General features: G+C 41.5%; 1 protein-coding gene across 4 annotated transcripts in view; it reads right to left on the bottom strand.

Moving 5' to 3' along the window:
• Positions 1 to 23,493, bottom strand: part of adgrl3.1 (adhesion G protein-coupled receptor L3.1) — a 198,557-nt gene that overhangs the window by 131,415 nt on the left and 43,649 nt on the right. For all 4 annotated transcript variants that reach the window (XM_053619428.1, XM_053619431.1, XM_053619429.1 and 1 more), the window contains exons 2-3: positions 21,114 to 21,264; positions 12,210 to 12,423 (exon numbers count right to left, since the gene is read on the bottom strand). In XM_053619428.1, coding sequence (XP_053475403.1) covers positions 12,210 to 12,423; positions 21,114 to 21,186 — 287 coding nt within the window. In that variant the 5' untranslated portion in view covers positions 21,187 to 21,264. The remainder of the gene's footprint in view (positions 1 to 12,209; positions 12,424 to 21,113; positions 21,265 to 23,493) is intronic.

Raw genomic sequence — 23,493 nt, 5'->3', positions numbered from 1 at the left:
CAGGCGATGGGTAGAACTATTTCATTCGACTGAATTACCGTTCCTCGTTTTTTTGTTGTGAGAATGGAATGAACTAGTTCTACTCGTCACCCGTCTTCAATAGTCTGTCCATCCTTTATCTCGACAACATGCGATTCTATTTAAATCAGGGATTACGACGTATTCCATTTCGGAAAAGGATTTCCGACAACAAACGAACACGAATGAAACCGTTCACCGGACGTCATCCAACACGCAAACTAAATCGCTCCAGCGTATTTTAAATCATGCTTGAACGGTTAACTATATTTTCACGTTCCAGTGTGTTTTCAAGACATTACACCTAAAAGTAAACATCCCCAACATGCCTACGTTCCTATCCTGAATTCATCAGACAGTCCGTACAATATTTTTTTGTGTGACTGATTTTTCGTGTGATCGTTGCACCAAAAAAACGCTTGATTTTGCTGCGGCGTTTTAGAAAAATCTGCAACGTGAGGAGGTTTTTTTTTTTTTTGCGGAAAACTACTCGAATTGCCGAAATCGTAATCGCAGGTAATAGTTTCGCGCGGTCTTTCGCAGTGATGTTTGCTGCTAAACGACACTTTTTAGCTGTACTAACGTGACTCACGTCGACACACGTGAATCGAAGACGGCTTCGGCTCAAATCTGTGGAAAATCTGCGGCCGTTTGGGAAAATCGCAGGCGCCGGCGAATATTGCGGAGTTTGCTTGATTTTGCGTTCGCTTCTACGATCGCAAAAATCACAAAATCCAGGAGGGACTGGATAGACAGCCAGCCGCTACAGCCGGGTTTTCAAAGTTGACGCCAAAGTATTTCTCCTACTATTCTGCAATCAGCTAATCACACTGCAACGTAAACAGATGCTCTGAATTATTTATTTATTTATTTATTTTTAAATAAATACACGTTTTTGTTTAAATACAATGTTTGGTTTGGTTTTAGAGTAGGCAATCATATGTAAAGTACATTATTAACCGTTCTATTATATCGTTCTATACATGGTTGAAATATTTCCAGTATGTCAAAAACAACGTTACATTTTTTTCAACCAAGAATTGATCTCTTCAGTAAACATACATGTTAAAGACACTTTTGGGAGTTTGGGGGGGGGGGGGGGGGGGGGGGTTAGTTCAGGTTTGGGGTTTCTGAGTACTTCACAACATGCCCAGACTGCACTAATCATAACAAGTGTCACTCGTTAAAGCGCCCCTATTATGCTATATTAAAGGGCCTAATTTTGTTTCAGAGGTCTTATACGATAGGTTTACATGCATCCAAGGTCAAAAAACACTTTCATTTTCTCATCATTTACATTACAGCATCACTTCTTTTTCTCAGGGTCACGAACGACTCGCTCAAGGATCCGTTCACTCTAAACTCCTCCATTCAGAGAGCCTACTCTGCTCTGATTGGTCTAGCACTTACAGCGCATGTCAGAAAGGAAACGTAGGTTTACGTAGGTTAGTACAGGAAGTAGAGTCTGGAATTACTAACGACTCGTTTCGGCTGTTCAGAATCGGTTCATTCGTATGGGAGTCGATGAGTCCATTTGTCGTGCGCTTTGATTTTTGAAACTTTGCAGATTTTTTACCTTCACAAACAGCTACGTCTATAACACACTACATGAAAGGGAATATTTGAAAAAACACAATAGGTGCGGTTTAAATCACCTCAAGATTTTCCGGTTTTTTTCTATTATTTTTAGCCAGTCATGCAGGGTTGCTCAAGGACCCAACAATGGCAGCTTGGCGGTGTTGGGATTTGACCTTCCAATCAGTAGCCCAAATGCCTTGACCACTGATCTACCAGATACTATAATACGCTATAATACACCAGATACACTATATGGCCAAAGTATGTGTACACCTAACCATCACACCCATTTGTGGTTCTTCCTCAAACTAGTCGGAAGCACAACATTGTCTAGAATATCTTGATTCCCTTCACTGGAACTAAGAGGCCCAAACCTGTTCTAGTGCACAAAGTGATCTCCATGAAGACATTGTTTGCCAAGGCTGGAGTGGAAGAACTCAAGTGGACTGCACTGAACCCTGACACCAAACCCCAGTGAACACCTTTGGGATGAACTGGAACTGGAGCCTCCTTGGCCAACACCAACGCTCGGCCTCGCTAATGCTCTTGTAGCCGAACGAACGCAAATCCTCGCAGCCATGCTCTAAAATCTAATGGAAAGTCTTCCCAGAAGAGTAGAGCTTATTCGAAAAGCAATAGGGGACTAAATGGAATGGGCATCCAGTTTACTATAATAAACTGAAACCCACAATAATGGGTTATAATTGGATAGATACTACCCAGTCAATCTATACTTGAAAATATTAACAATAACACTAAAGAAAACAGCACTGAAATCTGTTTGTTGTTTGTAATTGCTCAAATATTGTGCTCGGGAGATTTTGCACAGTGGTACAGTCACCTCATAAAATATATCAGGAAAAGCTAATTACAGTTGTTGTTGTTGTTGTTGTTGGGCGTTTTTTTTTTTTTTTTCTCTAGGAAACAGCGTCTCTGTTCTCAAAGGTGCCACACTGCACCAAACTCTACACACATTTTACATTTACATTTATTCGTTTGGCACATGCCTTTCTATAAAGCGCTTTTCAAACGAGGCAGAATCCAAGAATCGAGCTGGTCGAGGACTTGACAGCTCTACAAGTGCTGCAGAACATTTTCCGTTATATTGGGAGAAAAATCTCAGACATAAGAGGAGAAAAATGGCATGAACTTTTGTCTCCTTGGGTGTGTGTGTGTATATATATATATATATATATATATATATATATATATATATATATATATATGTGTGTGTGTGTGTGTGTGTGTGTGTGTGTGTGTTTTAGTTGATGGCAGGCCTATCACATCTACACCTACAGCAAATGTACTACGCTTTCTTACATATATCTCTCTATACCTGCTCAATATTCTTGCATTATTTCTCTAGAGGGAATTTCAGCTTGACTACTCATCATTCCACAGCACCAATACACTGATTTTTCATCAATTTAGCAGTTTAGTTTATTAAGTTTAAAAAAAAAACAAAACACTGAGCTTTGAGTACTGAGAATCGCGCCTGCCAGCGTGCAATAACACTGTGTAAGCAATTGTTTCCTGTAGCTTGACTTGTTAAGGATCACGCTTCCTCTCCCAACATCAGGGGTTTGATTTCTACAAGCTGATGAAATTGCAAACGAGAGCCGTACAAGTCCGTTCTGTTCTTCTACAAATACCACGTACTGGCAAGCTAATAACGTGCTAGTAATCCCATGCTTTCAAATAGATCTTGCAAAAAAAAAAAAAAAAAAAAGTCATTAAATTTTTTTTTTAATGGTGCATCCCGAGACAAAATCAACAAGAAATTAGTCGCAATGATCAATCCAGGAAAAAAAAGCCACGTATGACAGATTGCTTGGCAAATGTGTGCGTACTCTTCTTGACATTTAAGCAATATCACACGAGCAAACGTGCTGCTGTACCGAATATCAGCACGGCTGTGACTCGGCTGTATTTGGGAAGAGCTGATATTCGGTACAGCTTCACTCTTCAGTCTCGTGCCATTTTGCTTTTACACAACGGTTCTAGAAACAAGAAATGTACATATCGACGGACATTTCAGACACAATATGGCGAAATATTTCAGTTTGTTTTCGTTCCGTCGATCAAATTCGTTCCCAAAGAACCAGCCACAGCTGGATCAAGCTTTGCATGTTGCCATAAAACACAAAAAGTCTGACCAACAGACTGTACCTAATGTCAGTAGGTTTCAGTGTAACGGACTATTGCTAGGATTGGAATTGTATGTAGCGAACACAGACAAGTGGAGTGATGCAAACACTCGCTCGTCCAATCAAATCAGTGGCCCAGAACAAACTGTATACGGTATAAATCAGTTCCAATGCCGTGAAAAAGTATTTGATCCTGATGTTTTTGTGTGCATCTCATCTTAAATAGTTTTAGATCTTCAAACGACATACAACATAAAGGCAACCTGAGTAAACACACAATACAGGTTTTTGTTTTTTATTATTGAAGCTAAAAAAAAGTTTTCCAACATTATCACCCATGTGAAAAATGAATTGCTCCTTAAAAACTTAATATCTGGTTGTCCGACCTTTAGCAGCAATAACTGCGACCAAAAGCTTCCGATAACCGGAGATCAGTCTTTCACAGCGCTGGGGTGGAATTTTGGCTCACTCTTCTTTGCAGAACTGCTTTAGTTCATCCACACTGGAGGGTTTTCGAGCATGACTTTGGCTAGGTCACTCCAAAACTTTAATTTAGCTTTTTATGAGCCATTCAGAGGTGGATTTACTTCTACACTTTGGATCGTTGTCTTGCTGCATAATCCAGTTGCGCTTGCGTTTCAACTTGAAGACCGGACATTCTCCTTTAGGATTTTCTGGTATAGAGCAGAATTAATGTTTCCCTCAATTATTGCAAGTTGCCCAGGCCCTGAAGCAGCAAAGCATCCCCACACCATCACACTGCCTCCACCACGCTTGACTGTCGATATGATGTTTTTTGTGTGGAATTCGGTGTTTGGTTTATGCCAGATGTAATAGGACCCCTATCTTCCAAACAGTTCCACTTTCGACTCATCAACCCACAGAACGTTCTCCCGGAAGGTTTGTGTTTTGGCAAAATTCAGACGAGCCTTAATGTTCTTCTGGGTTAGCAGTGGTTTTCACCTCGCCACTCTTCCATGTTTCAACTGCTCAATTAAACTAGGTGGATAAATCTAAATATCCATCCATTTTCCATACTGATTATCCGACACAGGGTTGTAGCGAGGCTGAAGCCTATCCCAGGGAACTCAGGGCACAAAGTGGGGGACACCCTGGATGGGGTGCCAACCCATCACAGGGCACAATCACACACACATTGGCTGTATCTCGATCAGCTCCCTAGCTCCATAGGTATCAGTGTACAGTGTACGTGAGTTCGGGCACTGGTAAGCACCTTGGCTTACTACACATTGGGACACTGATAACTCAATTTATGGGGACTTGACTACAGTACGTACTCGTGATGTAAACTTAAAAACAAAAATATTTAAGTTTTATGCGTCATATAATTTGCTAGCTTCATAGGCTAGCTAGTGTTTTTTTTTTTAAATCATTAAACACTTAAAAGTCATTAGACTCAAACGAACTATATATATAAATAAATAAATCGCTAACGTAAGTAATCATTTGAGAGCTACAACAACAACGATAACAAGCTACTTACATTTCAAGCACCAAGTTGGTTGAGAGTTCGTCCGCCATTGTTTTCAAGCTGAAAGGCTTCAGCAAACATGACGTCATTTCCAGTAAGGGAACATAGTGAGCATCGATGCTCCCTGGGATTCTTTTGGGGGAGCGAATGTTCCAGTGCACTGGAAGGATTTCGCGATTGAGACAGCCCTTAAAATGGCCGAGTCCCTGCGCAATGTCCTGACTACTGAACTAGAGACGCACCGATTCACACACTACGGACAATTTGGAAATGCAAATCAGCCTAGAACAGGGAGAAAACCAGAGTATCCAGAGGAAACCCTCAAAGCATGGGGAGGACATGCGAATTCTGTGCACACAGGGCGGAGGTGGGATTCAAACCCCCGACCCTGGAGGTCCGAGGCAAACTAAATAAAAGAATAATCAGACACAACGTGCAGTGTTCCTGCCAAATAGCGCCAGGGTCCCTGGTTCAACCCTGTGCTCGGGTTACTGTCCTCGTTTTGCATGATCTCACTGTGTCCACATGGGTTTCCTCTACTTTCTTCAGTTTTCTCCCACCACCAAAAGCATGCTGGAAATATGATCGTCTACTCTAAATAGCCGCTAGGTGTGAATGAGTGTGTAAATATGTAAATATGTGTGTGGACTGGTGTCCCATCCGGGGTGTATTCTTGCCCTGCACCAGCATTCCCGGGATCACCCATGATCCTGACCAGGATCCAGCGCTTATTGAAGAATGAACAAATGAAGGAAATACCTGGATTACTTTCTCAATCAGAATCAGAAAAAAAAGATCCTGTGAGTTATTACCTCTTTAAGAATGAAAAAAACAATAGTGGGTTGTTTTCGAGGGTGGGACTGGCAACCGATAACTATTCAGATGTGAGACATGACGGCTTCTTCTCACCTTCTGTTCAATAAGGACATTTGAGCCTGCTCTGCTGAGACTGATTATTTAAAACTCAAAACCCAAGCAATGGGAATAAAAAAAAGCCCCATAAAATGCGGAACTATCGTTAGCTTTGTGTTATATTCGGAGAGAACTCTGACAGGCTTGTCATTGTTTCGCGGAAACAGTGGCAGTACATTTTACACTGCTAAAATGGACCTAATCCCACCTAACCCCCCAACACGTTCTTAAGTGCTTTCTGACTGCTGATATATATATATATATATATATATATATATATACATATATATATATATATATATATATCATGGGGCAGCAGCACAATGTATAAACTCATGCAGAATGGGGAAAAAGTGTGATCCCTGTGACTTTAACCGTGTAATGGTTGTTGGTGCCAGATGGGCTGGGTCGAGTCTTTCAGAAACGGCTGATCTCCTGGGATTTTCGCAAACAACAGTCTCTAAGCGTTTACATAGGATTGGTGGGAAAAGTGAAGAAAAAACAATACCCATCCTGTGAGCAGAGGGTCTGCAGGCTGAAACACCTTGTTGATGAGAGAGATCAGAGGAGAATGAGATTTGAGAATGAGAGAATGCATGATTTTATGCATTGTGCTGCTGAAACATGATTGGCTGATTGGATCACTCCATAAAGGAGCAGATACAGGACAAGAGCTTTCGGTTAACGGCCTTTCGGAGTATTTCAGAAACCACTGATCTCCGAGAGCTTTCGCACTCTAGAGTTTACACCGAATGGTGCGGGGGAGAAAAAAAAACATCCAGTGAGCAGACGTTTTGCAGGCAGGAACGCCTTGTTGATGAGATTATTCAGAGGCCAGAGTGCTTTGATCTGACAGGAAGGATACAGTAACTCGAATAAGCGCTCAAGAAATGGTAAATGGACTTATATAGTGCTTTTTTAGCCTTAGCGGTTCCAAAGCGCTTCACACTGGTTCTCATTCACCCACTCACACACCAGTGGTAGCAGAGCTGCCATGCAAGGCGCGGACTTGCCATCAAGAGCAACTTGGGGTTCAGTGTCTTGCCCGAGGACACTTCGGTATGTGGAGTCACGTGGGCAGAGAATCGAACCGCAGACCCTACGATTAGTGGACATCCCGCTCTACCACCTGAGCCCCAGCAGAAGGACCACATCAGGGTCCACTCCTGGTAGCCAAGAACAAGAATCCGAGGTGGGACACAGGCTCCCCGAAACTAAAGCTTGGACAGCTAAAGATTGGAAAAATATCACCCTGTCTGATGAATATCGATTTCTTCTGGGTCCGAATTTGGCATCAACAGCATGAACAGTGAGTGTCATGCGCCAACAGTGCAGGCTGGCGGTGGTAGTGAGACGGTGTGGGGAATGTATCCTTTGCACACACAGGGCTTTTTAATATCAACAGCTTGATTGGCACAGCTTATCGAGTATTCCTGCTGATCGATTTCCAGCAACTTATAACGGCCAATTAGAGCATGAAGCAGAAGTCGGGTCCGTGAACACGACAACGAGTTCGCTGTACATCAGTGGCCCCCTCAGTCAGGAGAATCCGGTAGCGTCTCTGGGATGTGATAGAACAGGAGATTTCTGTTCGGAAAGCGAAGAAGGCTTTATACTGTTTAATTTGGACTCTTTTAATCCTGTAGCGTTTCGGGTTTAGAAAAGCGGATCATAAATAAATATATTATTACCGTCGGGTGTTTTTCTTCCGAACATCGTAACGGACACGGTTCGTTTGAAAACGAATTCACTCAGATCGATGAAAATCTCTGCGTGTAAACACAGCCGGCGCAAACAGCCATCCTCCAAGTAATACAACTCATGAATCAGTTCTGCAAGAATTTAATTATGACCTAGAAACCGATAATGAGGATAGATGCCTATATAAAGCCACACTTCGAAGCATGCGCTCTTTATTCCGATGCCTTTTGCGTGCGAGTCTGTTGATTCCCCATCAATGATCCGGCTTCATCCACGGCACGTCCTGATAAACCTTAGGTGAGCCTCTCTCGATTGATCACTTTCTAATTACCTTTTCTTATTGATTATGGCATCAAAGCCACTAGCGGTGGCACACAATGACACACACACACACACACACATGAGCACACGTACGCTCGGCATCGAACAAATTAGCTCAGACTGGAGAAAAAAGACTCAAAGGTCAGACAAAATGAGAGAGAGAGAGACAGAGAGAGAGAGAGAGAGCAATATGAGTTTGAGAGAGACAAGAGGAAGAGAGAGAGAGAGAGAGAGATGAGGTGGAGAATGATAAATGATTGCACTAGCAACTGCCGTTTCTATAAAAAGCAGCGAGGCAGAGACAGAAAGACGGAGAGAAGTGAGGTGATAGAAAGAAGGAAGCCCTGTTTCCTCGCCTGCCTTTTCTCCTCGTCTGATCCCTCAAGCAAATCCCTCCGAGTGTGCGATTTCGGCAATATTAGTAACTACAATTCAAAGACACATTCACCTTCCACGCGCCTGACAGGCAGCTGGTGATTTATCTTGTAAGCTCGGCTCGGCGTGAGAATTTGCAATATTTTCAGCGACACCTGCCAAAATAGCATATGGAGCTCTGGGGTTTGTATCCATGCGATAAGCATAACCTAACACAAAATACTGCCATTACGGCAATCATTTCTCAATTAATCTTTTGGCTTTAACCAATGAACTTTTATGGGAAAAATAGAGTTAAATTTTTTTTTCAAATAGCTCTTTTTGAAAAACGCACTAGTTATTAGGAGTTTAATATGGGCTAAGCTGTATATAAGATCTTATTTGCATTACAAATTAAATCAAGGTTCGGATTATCCATATATGGGATTGGGCGAGTGCCCTGGGGCACCAAATGATTCGAGGGATAGTTCACCCTAAAATGAAACTTCTGCCATCAGTTACTCACCCTCATGTCGTTGCATACCCATAAGACTTTCGTTCATCTTCGGAACACAAACGAAGACATTTCGAATGAAACCCTGGAGGTTTCTGTCTCTCCGTTTAACCAAAACTTTCAAGCTCCAAAAAGTTCACAAAAGCATCGCGAAAGCAATCCATGGGACCCCAGTGGTTTAATCCCAATTCTATGAAGCGATACGAACGCCACAAACACTCGTTCTCGCATCAGCCTGGTTTATTTTTTCTCTTTGAATTGAAATAAGACCAAAAAAAACAAAAGGACGGAAAACGTTATGAAGCACCGACACTGGAGACTCCTTCCAGAAATGTTACATAAACATCTCCTTACAGAAAAGATAATAACGGAGTTTGTTCGATAATCCATTTGTTACTATCCTTAGATTATGTGGAGCGTCCATTATACAAGTCCCTGGGACTTTCACGCCGTCTGTCCTTTCCCCTTCAGTGAACTGGCTTTTCCTGCAGGCGTATCGCCATGGAGATGGGTCAAAACGCGTAAATGCTACGGCTAAACCGTAGATGTTGGAACTTTTTTGGTCAGTGAGCATGAAAATTAGGAGCCGTCCCACTGTATTTATAGTCATAATAGTTTCTTATCTGGAGTTTCAGCAGAGAACTGGACAATTGGACCAAATCACACCATTTGGCGCCTGATTTGCGAGTTCAGACCGGTTCCTGGCTCGTTCCGCTCGACCCGAAACCCAAACATCATCTTCGTAAAAATGGCACGTAGAGATTACGGCTTCACTCGCAACCATCGCTAGACCGTACAGGAAGAACAAGCGCTCTGGATTCCCGCAGGACCTTCACACATTCTCCGAACCCCCATTTATTAATCCGGACGCCGTCTGAAATGGAAGCGTAGCGATCAAATCACACGTACTTATTATATTAAGTTTAAAAAAAGAAAAAAAAACGAGTGTGAATAATCTAATCTGGAAAACTGATTTGTGTGTCCAAAGGAGGGGGGTGTGTATTAGTGTGAGAGCATGTTCGAAAAACCATGGGGTGTGTGAATGTGTTACAAAACTGAGAGTGAACCTGTGTGTGTGTGTGTGTGTGTGTGTGTGTGTGTGTGTGTGTGTGTGTGTGTGTGGTGCTCGCTAACTACCTCCGTGGTGCTACTAAGCTTAGCCACAGATCCGTGCTAATTGGAGCTCACAGTCTAGTCTACCCTGGGGCAATGTCTCTCTCCGTGTGTGTGTGTGTGTGTGTGTGTGGCAACCAGCCATAGACACAGGTGGTACTGTACTTCATCCAACAAGAGGATTGAGTCATGGTGTTGTGTCATTTATATGCACACACTTACAAACGAATACACACACTGATCCTAAACTTAACCTTATTATTTAACTCTTCAGGGGAAACGATGACGATTTAGAGCGGGATTACCGAATACAATGCTAATGCTAATGCTAATCCTAATATTTATTATGAACTATAAATAATGACCAGGTCTAAGTCATCAGTACAGTATCTAGATCTTAAAGAAACCGGTTTTTACATGGACAGTAATGCTATATACGCATATATATATATATATATAGAGAGAGAGAGAGAGAGAGAGAGAGAGAGATCTGTCATGATAATTACGTTATCGACTTTATATGGTACGATATATGGATGTGATCGTTTTTGCCGACCCGTTGTGCTTACACGCGTGTTTGTTTACATAAGAACGAACATCACCGACGTCTTAGCCGTTCGCCCCGCTCCGGTCCTCTCGTCTGCTCTCGCGCGGTCGAATTCGAATTCCGTCGCATTTCAGATAAAAACGCACATCCGAATGCAAAAAACTGCGTGCGTTCGAATTTAAGACGTGTAGCCTGCACTAGCACCGATTTGGATTCAAACGTACTGTTGAAAAACGGTCACGCCAGGGATTAACAATGCACCGGCAAGGTTTTTTTTTTTTTTAAGAAGAAGAAAAATCTAGAAAGAACAGTTCTAGCGTTCCGTATAATCCAGTCGCAGTCCGTAACGTCGGGGATCGAACGAACGAACGCACACGGGTAAACTGTAGCGCTTTACTCGCGGGGTAATTAACTCACCCAAACGCATCCTGTACGCATTAATCAGACACATACACAACATACACACAATATCACAACTGCACTAAATGACACGAACGCACACGTGAGCTTGAGTTTCATTTAGGCGCTCGGTAGAACGATAAGTCACGTCGGGAAAAGAACTCACAATACTGGATTCCTATAGTGTCTCGTCGTAATGTTATTATTTCAGGAGATCGGGTTTTCACCTGTTTTTGTTCACGCGTGTTTAAATGAATATATAAAATGTCAGTTAAAACGCCGTCGACTCACATTCGCTACTGTTGTAGTCCGAGTAAAATGGACTAAAATGAATAAATACGACGTGACGAAATACTGACTAGATTTAAAGGTTTCGTGAGAGAGATGAAACTCCAATGTCTAGGTATGTTTAAGAATTCAAAGTTCATTGCTCTTTGAAAGGGTGTACTTGCATTATTATGCCATTACGTCATCGGTATTATCATCAGTGCTATGCATAAAATGGTCTTAAAATGACAATATCGTTTATCGCTATTATTTCTGGGACAATATGACCAAAGTAGTTATCGTGACAGGACCAGTGTGATCGAGAAGACAACTCTAACGGCATTAATGATCGGACATTCATCGGTAATTCGAGTTTTTCCTCAATCATCGTTAAATCTGATGCACGCCCACTGCAGCACTTATATAGGATTCATAGCGTGTTCACTGACCCACTTTCTAGATCTCAACACACACTCGGTGACTGGCTGGCTGTGTGGATGTGGAATTTAAACAAGGGTAGATGAGCAGCGTTTTCTCTCGCCTGTCACTCGTCACTTGATCAACTGGATTCTCAGACAAACTTGCAAACTCTTAGGTCTGGACAGCATTTAACAAATCTATTCAAATGCGTTCTAGGTGGAACAGCTCCAAGGTTCCTACAACACATGTCTCTGGACTGGGGGAGGAAACTGGAGTACCCGGAGGAAACCGGGGAGAACGTGCGAACGCCATGCACACAGGGCGGAGGTGGGAATCGAACCCCCGAGCATGGACGTAAATCACTAAGCCGATAATTGTGTTTACATGCGTGTGTGTGTGTGTGTGTGTGTGTGTGTGTGTGTTTACCTAAAGCCCATGATCTTATAAGCATCAGGCAGGTAACAGCGCGTGTTCTCCATCTGGGCGGGGTCGGAGTCGCAAATCTTGTCATCTGTGCGTCCGTAGTTGGCGCTTTCGATCATGATGACATCAGTGCCCGGGCAACGCAGCTCGATGGGGTAACCCTCACACGAGAGCTCACGGCGAACCACGGCCATGGGCACAGGCGCGCGACTCAGCACTATGAGCACATAAACATAAACACACACAAAGAAATTAGTACTTTCGACGTGCATGTTTCACCGCGTTTCTCATTTGAATTCTTCTGTTCTGTCCGACCCGTTTGGACTGAAAGTGATACGAAACGTAAGAGTGATATGACTACATTTCTTCTGAATGACTTTTCCACGATGAAACTTATCACGAACAACGAGCCTTCAGCGCTCATAAACCTGTCTCCGGTTCTCCGGTTGTTCTTCCTTGGACCTCTTTTGGTATGTACACCCCCGAAGACCTGCTGGTTTTGAGATGCTCTGACCCGGTCGTCTAACCATCACAATTTGGCGACAGGGACACGTGTGTGTGTGCTTAATGTGATATCTGATGTAATTGCTATGCAAATGTAGAATTTTAATTTAAAATACTCTTTATTTCATCACCATTATATAGTCTATATATATATATATATATATATATATATATATATATATATATATATATATATATATATATATATATATATGTGTGTGTGTGTGTGTATAGAGAGAGAGAGAGTCAGATTATCGATTATATTCAGTTCATTTGGGGCTTTAAGGGAAAAATAAAAGCAAAGATGAGTGTATGGAGTGGTAAATAAAGAAAAGGGATCATGTGACACCCCATTTCCATCCATACTGTTTTTACTGTATATATTACGTAATGGTGATGATATAAAAAGAGCATTTTTCATTCAATTCTACATTTCTACAGCTACTATATCAGAATAGATGACGGTGGACTATGGGACATTACGTACACTATTTTAAGTCAAAGTACACTGTTTTAAGTCAAACCTAGAACCCGTAAGACTCTACTGTAAGCTGTTCTACAGACAAGATTTCCAACTCGAACCTTTTAAGAAGCAAAGGACCCATACATATCCAGAAAAAAAAAAACACTTCAAGATCATCATTCTCAAATAAGGCTTCATTTACCAAACTTTTCAATCTTTTTAAATAATCAGCCTCCACTTAATTTTGAAACATAACGTCAGACTCCGAAGTGGGAAAATATGTGACCGTGGATGATGTTTTCATTTGATGAAAAACCGACGCGAAATTGTGGCAACATCTCTCCAACACCGCTTCAATGAAACGCATTTTCCTTACACTTTATCCACTCTGATGACAAGTCAGACAGCCACTCTGGATAATTAGCGATCATAATATTTCATAAAGAGAGCCTGTTTTTTTTTTTTGCCAACGTATTCCTTTCGCGTGTGGTGTGCACGCTCGTACAAACACCTCCAAAACCGCTCCAACGTTACAGTGTTCATATGTTTATTGATTTTCATTACTCCATTAAGTGTTGCTCCTCCCAATCCAACATTACTGACGGTGATGGACGGAGAATAAAAATCGAGGAACGGATGGTCAGACCGAAACAAACACTGATGACGTCACCGATACCGATAACGGAGTCGGGCGGTACCGACCTGCCGATAAACGATTAATCAACCGATAGTTTTAAAAAGCGATACTGAATGAAAACATAACGCTTAATGTTAAAACATTGCTGAACTTTATTACAGAACTGACGGTACCCTGAAAATGTACTGTACTTTTCAAATGAAATAAATATATAAATATACATTTATATGAACTATTAATAAATATTGAAGAAAATAAAAGATATACATCCAAACAGAAACAAAAAGTAACACTCCAAATAACAAAGAGAAGGAGAGACACCCAAAATGAATCAAAAAACACTTCAAATAACACAACAAAATTAGTCAGTGATGGTTTTTATTTCGCCTCTAGAGGCCGCTCTCGTACCGTATAATAATTATATATATATATATATATATATAAATTATTGGTGCCAATTGATCGGTTTTGACGATTAATCGGCACCCATAACCGATTGCTGGAACTATCAGGTCATCGGCAATAATCCACACCGATATTTTTTCCCATTTGACCTCTAGATGAAAGACGGCCAGACTGATTCGAACTGACAGAAAGGCTACGGTAACTGAAAAAAAACACTCTTTACAACAGTGGTGAGCAGAAAAGCATCTCAGAATCTCAGCACAACGCGTAAATTCCCGAGGCGGATGAGCTACAACGGCAGAAGAGCACATATTCTTCAGTAATAATGATCAGCTAAGGAAAATGCTTTCGTTTTTGATGAACCATAAAACAGTTATGATATGCCGAAAGGTGCTAAAGTTTAGAGAATTTTTTTTTTTTTTTTTTTTGGTCAAACATTTATTAGCTTTCACTGAGGCTGAATGGACTCGACAGCCCACTTTGCTTCAGGGTCAAATATTTTTTGCTAAGTGAATGCGCCAGAGAGACAGTAAAATAACCTGACAGTGGATTCACTCTCTGTGAAGACGAATGCGTGAGGCTTTGCAAAACCGTGCAACGGAGCATCTTTAATAAAAAACGAACATAAAAAGCGAACTAGGTTAGTAAATATTTGATATTTATATATTTATAATTGACACTTTTAGGCATAGGGTCTACTTTAAATGAATTCTTGAAGACACCTGAAGACAAGTGGAATATATGCTAAACCTACAGATATACACTCTCTGTTCTCTGTGTGTGTGTGTGTGTGTGTGTGTGTGTGTGTGTGTGTGTGTGTGTCTTTCTCAGAGATTTTTGAAATCAATCTATAGGACGTAAGGGATGAGAACGACACCCGACTGCCTGCATTAATTAAATACGCAATGGGAAGAGAAGCTAATTAAAAAACCTGCGCTGACTGACAGGAGCGAGAGCCAATGGAGCTTTAGGGAGACGAGCTGTCAACCAATCAGGATTAGACATTCGAGTGATGCTATATTGTTCCCCTCTCTTGAGGAACCCTTACCATTTATGAAGCTAACTCGCTCCAGTAAATGCGGAGAACAGCAGAATTTGTGTGTGTGTGTGTGTGTGTGTGTGTGTGTCTTACTCATCAGGGATATAGAGCTATTTCTGTAAAGAATTCATCACTGACGAGGTGTATTGTTAAATGCACTATACTGTATATGTTTGTGTGTATATAAATACTATAAAGATTAATTATGCGCCATTGGCTATTTAAAAAGAGGGAGGAGTCACTCGATATGCCCCGCCCTGATTTAGATATTGGTTGGACGTCTTTTGAAATGTTTTCTATATTTAATTGTCAATAGTGGCCAAGCTATATTAATTGTTTGTTTTTTTTAAATAAAAACCTAGGGTGTAGCATAGCACCGATTATCTGTATTAATCGTTATGTCAATAAAAGGTCCTCACAAGGATAATAAAAGAAGTGTGTGTGTGTGTGTGTGTGTGTGTGTGTGTGGGTAAAATGTACATAGCGCTCATCCTAGCCATGTGCTTTCACGTCCACCGAGATTCCCTCGAGATGAGAGGAGCAGAGAAGACGGGAGACAGAGACAGAGAGAGGAGAGAAAATGAAAAAACGAAGGTGAACAAACAGGTGAAGGGTGACGAAGACAAATATTCGCCTCACGTCCTCAATTCGCTCCGATTCCCATGTGTTCTGTGAGCTTAAAGTATTATAACTGTTAACCAAAAGGTCCCCTTGAGGACACACACACACACACACACAAGCATTCAATGTGTCTAGACGCCTAAATCTGGGACCATTGATTCCCTGGATTCTCTTTCATCTGCAGACGTCCCCAAACTTACTTTTGAAGACACCCTCTCTCACACACACACTTAGCTGCCACTTAGACTTATTGGAAAACTCTGTATATACTGTACACACACTCCAGTTTCTACCTCAACAGGCCTGAAAATGGTGCAAGCGGAATGTTTAATCACGTCCGAATTATCCCTAGTTAGATTTGACGCTTCACTGTAGGCCTATTTATTTTTCCGTTTTCTTTCTTTCTTTCTTGACCTATATTGGAAAATGCTTTCGACTATATTCAACCGAAGCAGTCGAATACACCGTACATTGATAGATTGTATTTCATATTAAGCAAGTCCAAACGTTCTCCGTTTACCGTGACAGCTCCGTGAGGGCTCTGCTTCCGCGCATCTATCGAGCAGGAAAGCCGAGACGACGAGGTACGAGAGATCTAAGAGCTAATATGAAACGGGGAGGTCGAGACGAGCGTTCGCGGGGGTCAGTTAATATCGGAGAGTTCAGTACTCCTGTGTAACTGTCAATCATTCTAGATTCACATGTTGATTAGCTCATAAGTTGTGTTATTATATCATTCCCAGGACGGTGGAGGGGTGTGTGTGTGTGTGGGGAGGGGGCGTTGTTATGAGGGGAATGGGTTGTGGGTTGAGGTTGTGTATTTTTACGTGATAACTGTAAGAATGTGGACTTCCTAGCCAAAATATGCCAAGTTTGGCAGGTCTGAAGTACTCCATGTTCGACTTTACGATAAAGAGCCTCTGACGATAGACCTGTGATTATGAAAGGACGACATTCTGCTTATAGGCATTAATAAGCAATGTACCGTAAACAGGCTCGCGTTAAACATCAACATCAACGTTCGCATAGTAGAGATATTATTTCAGTCCGCTTCACTTCACGTTTCTCCATTGCCCCTCCCACACTCGTAGCTGTCCGACGAGTTTCTCGTAATCCTCGTGCCGTCCTCATATTGGTGGACTTGAGCTGATCAGTGGTCACGCTTCGAGATTCGGATCCAAAATGTTGTAGTCGGCTTTGTTTACTAGCCGTAACGGTACTCGTTTGTAAGCTGTTGTACAATTCGTACAGCGTAACAGCAAGTATCTGTTGCGCACAAATTCGTCACCTGAAATTTCGCTTCCCAAAAAAAAAAAAAAAAAAAAAAAAAATGAGCAAGGGATTATGGGACAGCAAGTGGTTAGATTTTCGGTCACGACACCGAGAGGAAAGTTGAGCTTTGAGCAACTTTTAATTGTGTCGCATGCAGTGGACACGTACCATTACATTACATTACATTACATTACTTTACACATACCCTAGGCTGTAATCAGAGGAAGGAAGCCCTTGAGTCGCGTGGCAACACTGTCACGTTGCCTGCTGCATTCGAAGCCCATTTCAAAGTGTTTCCTTTCAAGTACTTCAGCCCATATTGAAGTGTTGCCTTCGAAAGCAGCCACTTATAAATCAGCAAAGCGGTCAATGCAGCTGCCTTCTTTTTCAAACGCACTTCATGTCATGTTAGCTTCAGATAATGCTATATTACATGACCGATAACTTTATGATAACTATAACTGTGCGTAAGTCGTGATTTTATTTCACTCTTATTTCATTTGTCTTGGGAGCGTAGGCACCCTATTGTCATTCGACTTTTTCTTCTTCATCTCGTCTTCTTCTGGATAGGGTGTCCATGGCAGCCCATAGGACCGTCTGGTAAAAAAGTTGTGAAATTTGGCACACTGATTGGAGAGGACCTAAGGAACATTCTGACCAAATTTCGGCAAAGTGCTGAAAACGCTCTAGCACCACCATCTGGTCAAATTTGGGCCTAATTTGGAAGTGTGGTTATGGTCGTAACTTTTAAATTGTGTGTCCAAAAGTTTAAAAGCCAGACATTCCTATATTCCCTGGGTGTCAAGATGAGTTCAGCGTACCCTATGACGACAATTTCTGCCTAATTAGATTTGCCTAACTGACATCTTGGATTTTGGCGCTACTCCTCTTACAAATTTTCTCCGATCATCACCAAATTTGGCACACGTCATCTGAGCCTCATGAAAGCTACCAAAAGCATTTTCAATATTCCAGACGGTTCATCCGTAATGCTAACAAATTCCCCAAACAGGAAGCGAGGCTATATCTCAGCAACGACCTTGCGCAGTGACACAAATCTTGGTAGGCATCATCAGGATCATGCCCTGAGGCTATGCGACAAATTTCGTGACAGCGCAGCTTACTGGTCAAATGTTACAATAACATGCTGAAAATGCTTCCATCTAGATGCTACTCCGCCACAAAATTTCGTCCAATCTTCATCACATCATCTCGAGACCTGTCAGAACAACTGTCTGCTGCCGTTCCAGCCATTCAACGTGCTAGTAAACAGACAACACGTGACTGACACGGTTACTATCGAATAGCATTTTTATCATGTGTTTACAATAGCTCTGCTTTCCTGTGATTGCTCAGGCAACAATTGTAGCACGTTTACGAATGTGCAGCTCACCGGGTCTGGGTGCTTGGCCCCTGAAAATGCTGCTTGCAGCTTTAATTATTACTTCATTATTATTTGCCAACTGTTTTAGATACAGATGGGACTTATGCTATGTGAGACGGTTTTTCAATACAAATCACTACACAGTACAAAAGTTCTGACTCATCACCTTCATCCTAAGACGAAACTTTTCTTCCCTGATGGGAGTGGTCTGTTCCAGGATGACTCCACCTGCTCCAGTGATTATAAAAATGATGTAAATCATATGCTATGGCCTTCACAATCACCAGATCTCAACATCAACTGAGTTAGAAGTGATTTATAACTGGTGCGTTTCATTGAAGGTGTTTAATCCAAAACTCGATAACTGAAAAACAGGTCTGTCTATAAATAATGTCAACTTGGACCTCATGCGCTATGTTGGTGGAAAGTTCTAGCATAAAAAAAGGCTCTATGGCTCTCATAAATAGATAAAACATTATTGGGCATTTAAATAATGAGCCCTATATTTGAATAGGTAAATTATATTCATAAAAGAAATGCGTATATGTGTCCTTGGTAGATTTTACAGGTAAAAGTGTTCCTGGCGGTCACGATTTCACCTCGAGCTCGACGCTTTTGGTTTTTCAGAGACCTTGACTTCGTTTACTTTCGACACGTGTATTTGTTATGGTTTATGTCCTGTCTCCGCCCCTGTATTGTCATTGGTTGTTTCCCGTACGTGTTATCATTAGTCTCAGCTGCTTTGTGTTTACCCTTGATTTTACGTTTGTCATTTAAACCCTTCGTTTCTCTTTGTACTTCGCAAAGTATTACGTGAGTTTCTTTATACCAAGCGTTTGTTTCTCGGTTCAAGCGTTACTGTTTTGATATTGTTCTCGATTCCTGTTTTGCCTAGTTTGTGCCTGTTTGCCAATCGCTTGACCCATTACCTGTTTTTTGACCACGCTATTATCTCATGATTTGGATTTGTCTGCCTGCCTCTCTTTAATAAAAGCTCTTATCTGCACTTACATCCGTCCTCAACCTCCATTACGTGAATTACGTGACACTGGCTGCAGAATGTAGAGCACCTGCATAGTGTGCTTTACTCTGGCAAGCCAGACATATAGCCGAGTCTTATGCTGAGATGCCTTCGAGCTCATTGACTTTTTGCAATCCTGTGACTGTATCTTGGCTTAAGATTTTCATCTCAGTGTTCAGAAGTTTGTTTTTGAAACTCGTGCACAGCAGTAGGTGAGGATAGCCAAAGATTACATGACACGAGTCTGAGCGTGGACAGTGCATGGGCATGAGACCGCTCAATGATTAACATCTAATATTGACTCTGAAATGTCATGCAGTCGGTTTCAAGCTGCTGATACGCTCAATCGATAAAAAGCGACTGTCATTTATATTAGTGCAGAATGATGAGGTACCAAAATTAGAGCTACCAAAATTGGTCAGTTTAATGGATCTGACTATACAAATAGACAACCGCTCAAATTACGTGTCAGGGCAGTTTTAAATATGCTGTAGCTGTAGTTATACAGTTGGTTTTTAAATCGGTTCGTATCCTGCGAGAGCTCCTGAGTTTAATTTTAATCTCGATTGATCGGCTTCAAATCATATAATTGGCAATGGGTTACTGCAGATTTATACACGGATTGCTCTGTCACGCATACATTTAATGAAGCTCAGCTGTTTCATATTAATGACTTAAAGGAAGAAGTCTATAAATGAAAAGAAATAAGCCTATAAACTCAATTAGGACAACCCTATAAAAGGAGGAAGAGTTAGCGTGTGTCTGCGGAAGCCGACAAGCTGCAGTGGCTGAGCTGCATTATTGGAAGATTTAGAGCATCCTGCCTTAAGAGGCGCTCTTTTACCGTTTAGTCGCCATTTCTGCATTTTCAACGGCATTTTCCATGAAAGCTTTGCATTTTATGGCATTTTGAATACAGTTCGACCGATTGATCGGTTTTGCTGATTAATCGGCACGGATAACGGTTTGCTGGACCTATCGCTTATCGCCAAAAAATCCACAACGATAGTTTTTCCCGGTTGCGTCCGTTGCAGAGCGGCTGAGCAGCGTCCTCTGTCGTTATTATACGGTACGAGAGCGGCCTCTAGAGGCGAAATAAAAACTGACTAATTTTGTTGTGTTATTTGAAGTGTTTTTTGATTCATTTTAGATGTCTCTACTTTTCTTTGTTATTTGGAGTGTTACTTTTTGGTTCATTTTGGATGTATATATCTTTTATTTACTTGAATATTTATTAATAGCTCATATATATATTAATATTTATATATTATTTCATTTTAAAAAGTAGAAGTACACTTTCATGGTACAATCCGTATTGTTCATTTTTAATAGGTTCTGTAATGAAGTTCAGCAATATTTTACTTTGAGTGTTATGTTTTCATTCAGTATCAGTTTTTAAAACTATCGGGGTTGATTATTATTATCGGTTATCAGCAGGTACCGCCCGACTTAGTAATCGGTATCGGTAAAATCGGTAAAAAAATATCGGTCGACCTCTAGTTTTGAAGCATCAGGAAAGTAAATCAGCTGTACTGTGAACATTTGGACATGCATGTCTTACCCAGCGTAGTGGGTGTGAAGAAGGCGAAGAGGAAGAGTAGGTGTGTTGCCCACATGACCCCCCTTGACCCCATTGACCTCTGCTCCGAACGGCTACTAGGGCTCAGTCTGATACACCTCAGAGCCACGGAGTTCTCCTCTGACACTCATACCTAAAAACACACACACACACACACACAAACACACAATTTTCTGTAATGAACATATTCAAATTTTATTCTACTTCATTCATCAGATATGACACATATAAATATATATGAACATTTGACAGAGGATCAGTAATCAGTATAGTGCTACTTAAAGAAACTGAGATGGTTCTATCATTGACATTATTCTCTACTGATATAAACGGTGGCATCATGAAAAACATAATGGTTCCTAGTATCATATGTAATGTTATTTCCTTGTTTGGAAATCCAGAGTCATAAGCCTGACTCCCTGCCTGACTCGTGTCCCAACCTACATGCTTTACATGTACATGCTTTAGACAAATAACTTCAAACATTAACAAAACCTCCACAGCACTCACGTATCTCCGTTAAACAGCATTTTTGCCTGTCGTAGACCACCATAACCACACTTTCCTTCGGAATACGGTATAATCGTTCAAATGCTTCCGAAATGCGGTTCTTTTTCCGTTAACGTACGGATCCTTTTAACGTCTCGTCTCATCAAGAAACATCTTTTTCCATAACACATCCGTTATAGACTACGAAAAACCCCGTTTTTATGTCTCACGGCATTCCGAGTAACCGGACAAACGTTCACCCCTATGAAATAGCTCGACTGTTCCACGACGTGAAGTTGCATCATCCAGATTTCCTGAAGGAAGAAGAACAGTAAGTTCTCTACTAGTAATACCGAGCGATGAGGTCACTTTAAACACGCGATCCTTTTAGACGATTGATTTAGATTTAGCGTTAGCATGGCTGCCGCTTAACCAGATCAACAGGACGGTGAATTCGTTCGATTCAAAATTGAAAATTTCAAACTATACGATACTATATTATACCTATACTATATCTAAACCGATGACACGGTCCGATCTAGATCCCACGACGCGCTTCTAAATCCGTTTCTTGCTGCATGAAGCATCAGAGATCGATTTTGTGTCATTTAAGTCAAGGCAGTGTCGTATGACTCATGGGCGGAATGGGATTATAATAATTAATGCAATATGACGGATTATTGATCAGCAGAGTGTGTGCGTGTGCGCGTGTGTGTGAGAGAAAGAAAGGAAAATGATGTGACAAAATAATGCAGACTCCGATTCTGTGAAGAATCGTGACGAACACAATAAGACACAACTTAACGTAGCTCCACACACACACATTCACACGTATTCTGTTTCTGCCATTATTACGGAGGCATTTGGAACGCACGAGGATAATCAAAGCACACCGCCAAGAAAACCATCCTCACACACACACAATCATTATATATGCACCGAACATCTTTATCCAATATAAAGCACGTCCTTTTAGTGCTGCCTCATTAAACATACATAAACCCCGAAACGTGGGATTTAAAGATATTTCTCCTCACACGCCGTGACAGCACACTTGGCCTCTCTGTTTTCGTCTCTGTCTCACACGAACGCACTCGACACCCTGACAGTTTGATTGATGGTCGCGTAACTAAATCGAACAGCGAGGTTTGGACCAGATGTTCCACGTTACAAACGGAGACATATGCGCGTCGCCGTCAAATCTCGGTGTGGGTGTGTACGCCGTTTAAGCGTTTAAGCATAGAGTCAACAGTCGGTGGTGGGAGGAGGAGGGAGGGGTGTGAGGGAGGGAAGGAAGGAAGGAAGGAAGGAAGGATGGGGGAGTGGGTGTGCATTTGTGTCTATTTAACATATGCTTATGCTTTTAGGAAACTAAATGCGTGTTTGTCTGTGACCTATGAACATATGCTCGTTTCACTGGGCTATTATTCTAATATTTAGCACGAGTCCGTTTCGCCATATGTTTATTGTAGTCGCTTAATTACCCCCTTTATTTTCTTCAGGGTGACCATCACGGTTGGTTTGCAGCAATTACATCAACAACAGCTCCTTATAAATAACCACAATGCTTTAATTAAGGGCAACGCCAATGACCGGGGTCTCAATGATATTACGTTTAGATTTGTGTCTCACTGATATTACGTTTACAAATATGTATGCGTATTCAAGATAAAAGTCATGGCGATCCCAACTCGAGCGTCCTTCACAACAACAACCGACATACGTGCGTGTTTCGGATAAATCACCCGGTATCATCGTTCAAACCCAGATTATTGGGTAAACTGAAGGTAAATTGTTAACTCTTTTCCCAGAGGCCAAAAGTTTTTTATTTCCACCTGTTTTGGCAGTGCTGGTGTTCAGTATTGAATTCATT

The sequence above is a fragment of the Ictalurus furcatus genome, chromosome 29 (assembly GCF_023375685.1).
Source record: "Ictalurus furcatus strain D&B chromosome 29, Billie_1.0, whole genome shotgun sequence".
NCBI classification, from domain to species: Eukaryota; Metazoa; Chordata; class Actinopteri; order Siluriformes; family Ictaluridae; genus Ictalurus; species Ictalurus furcatus.
The sequence above is the reverse complement of the archived record's forward strand: the minus strand, read 5'-3'. Positions and strand labels throughout refer to the sequence as shown.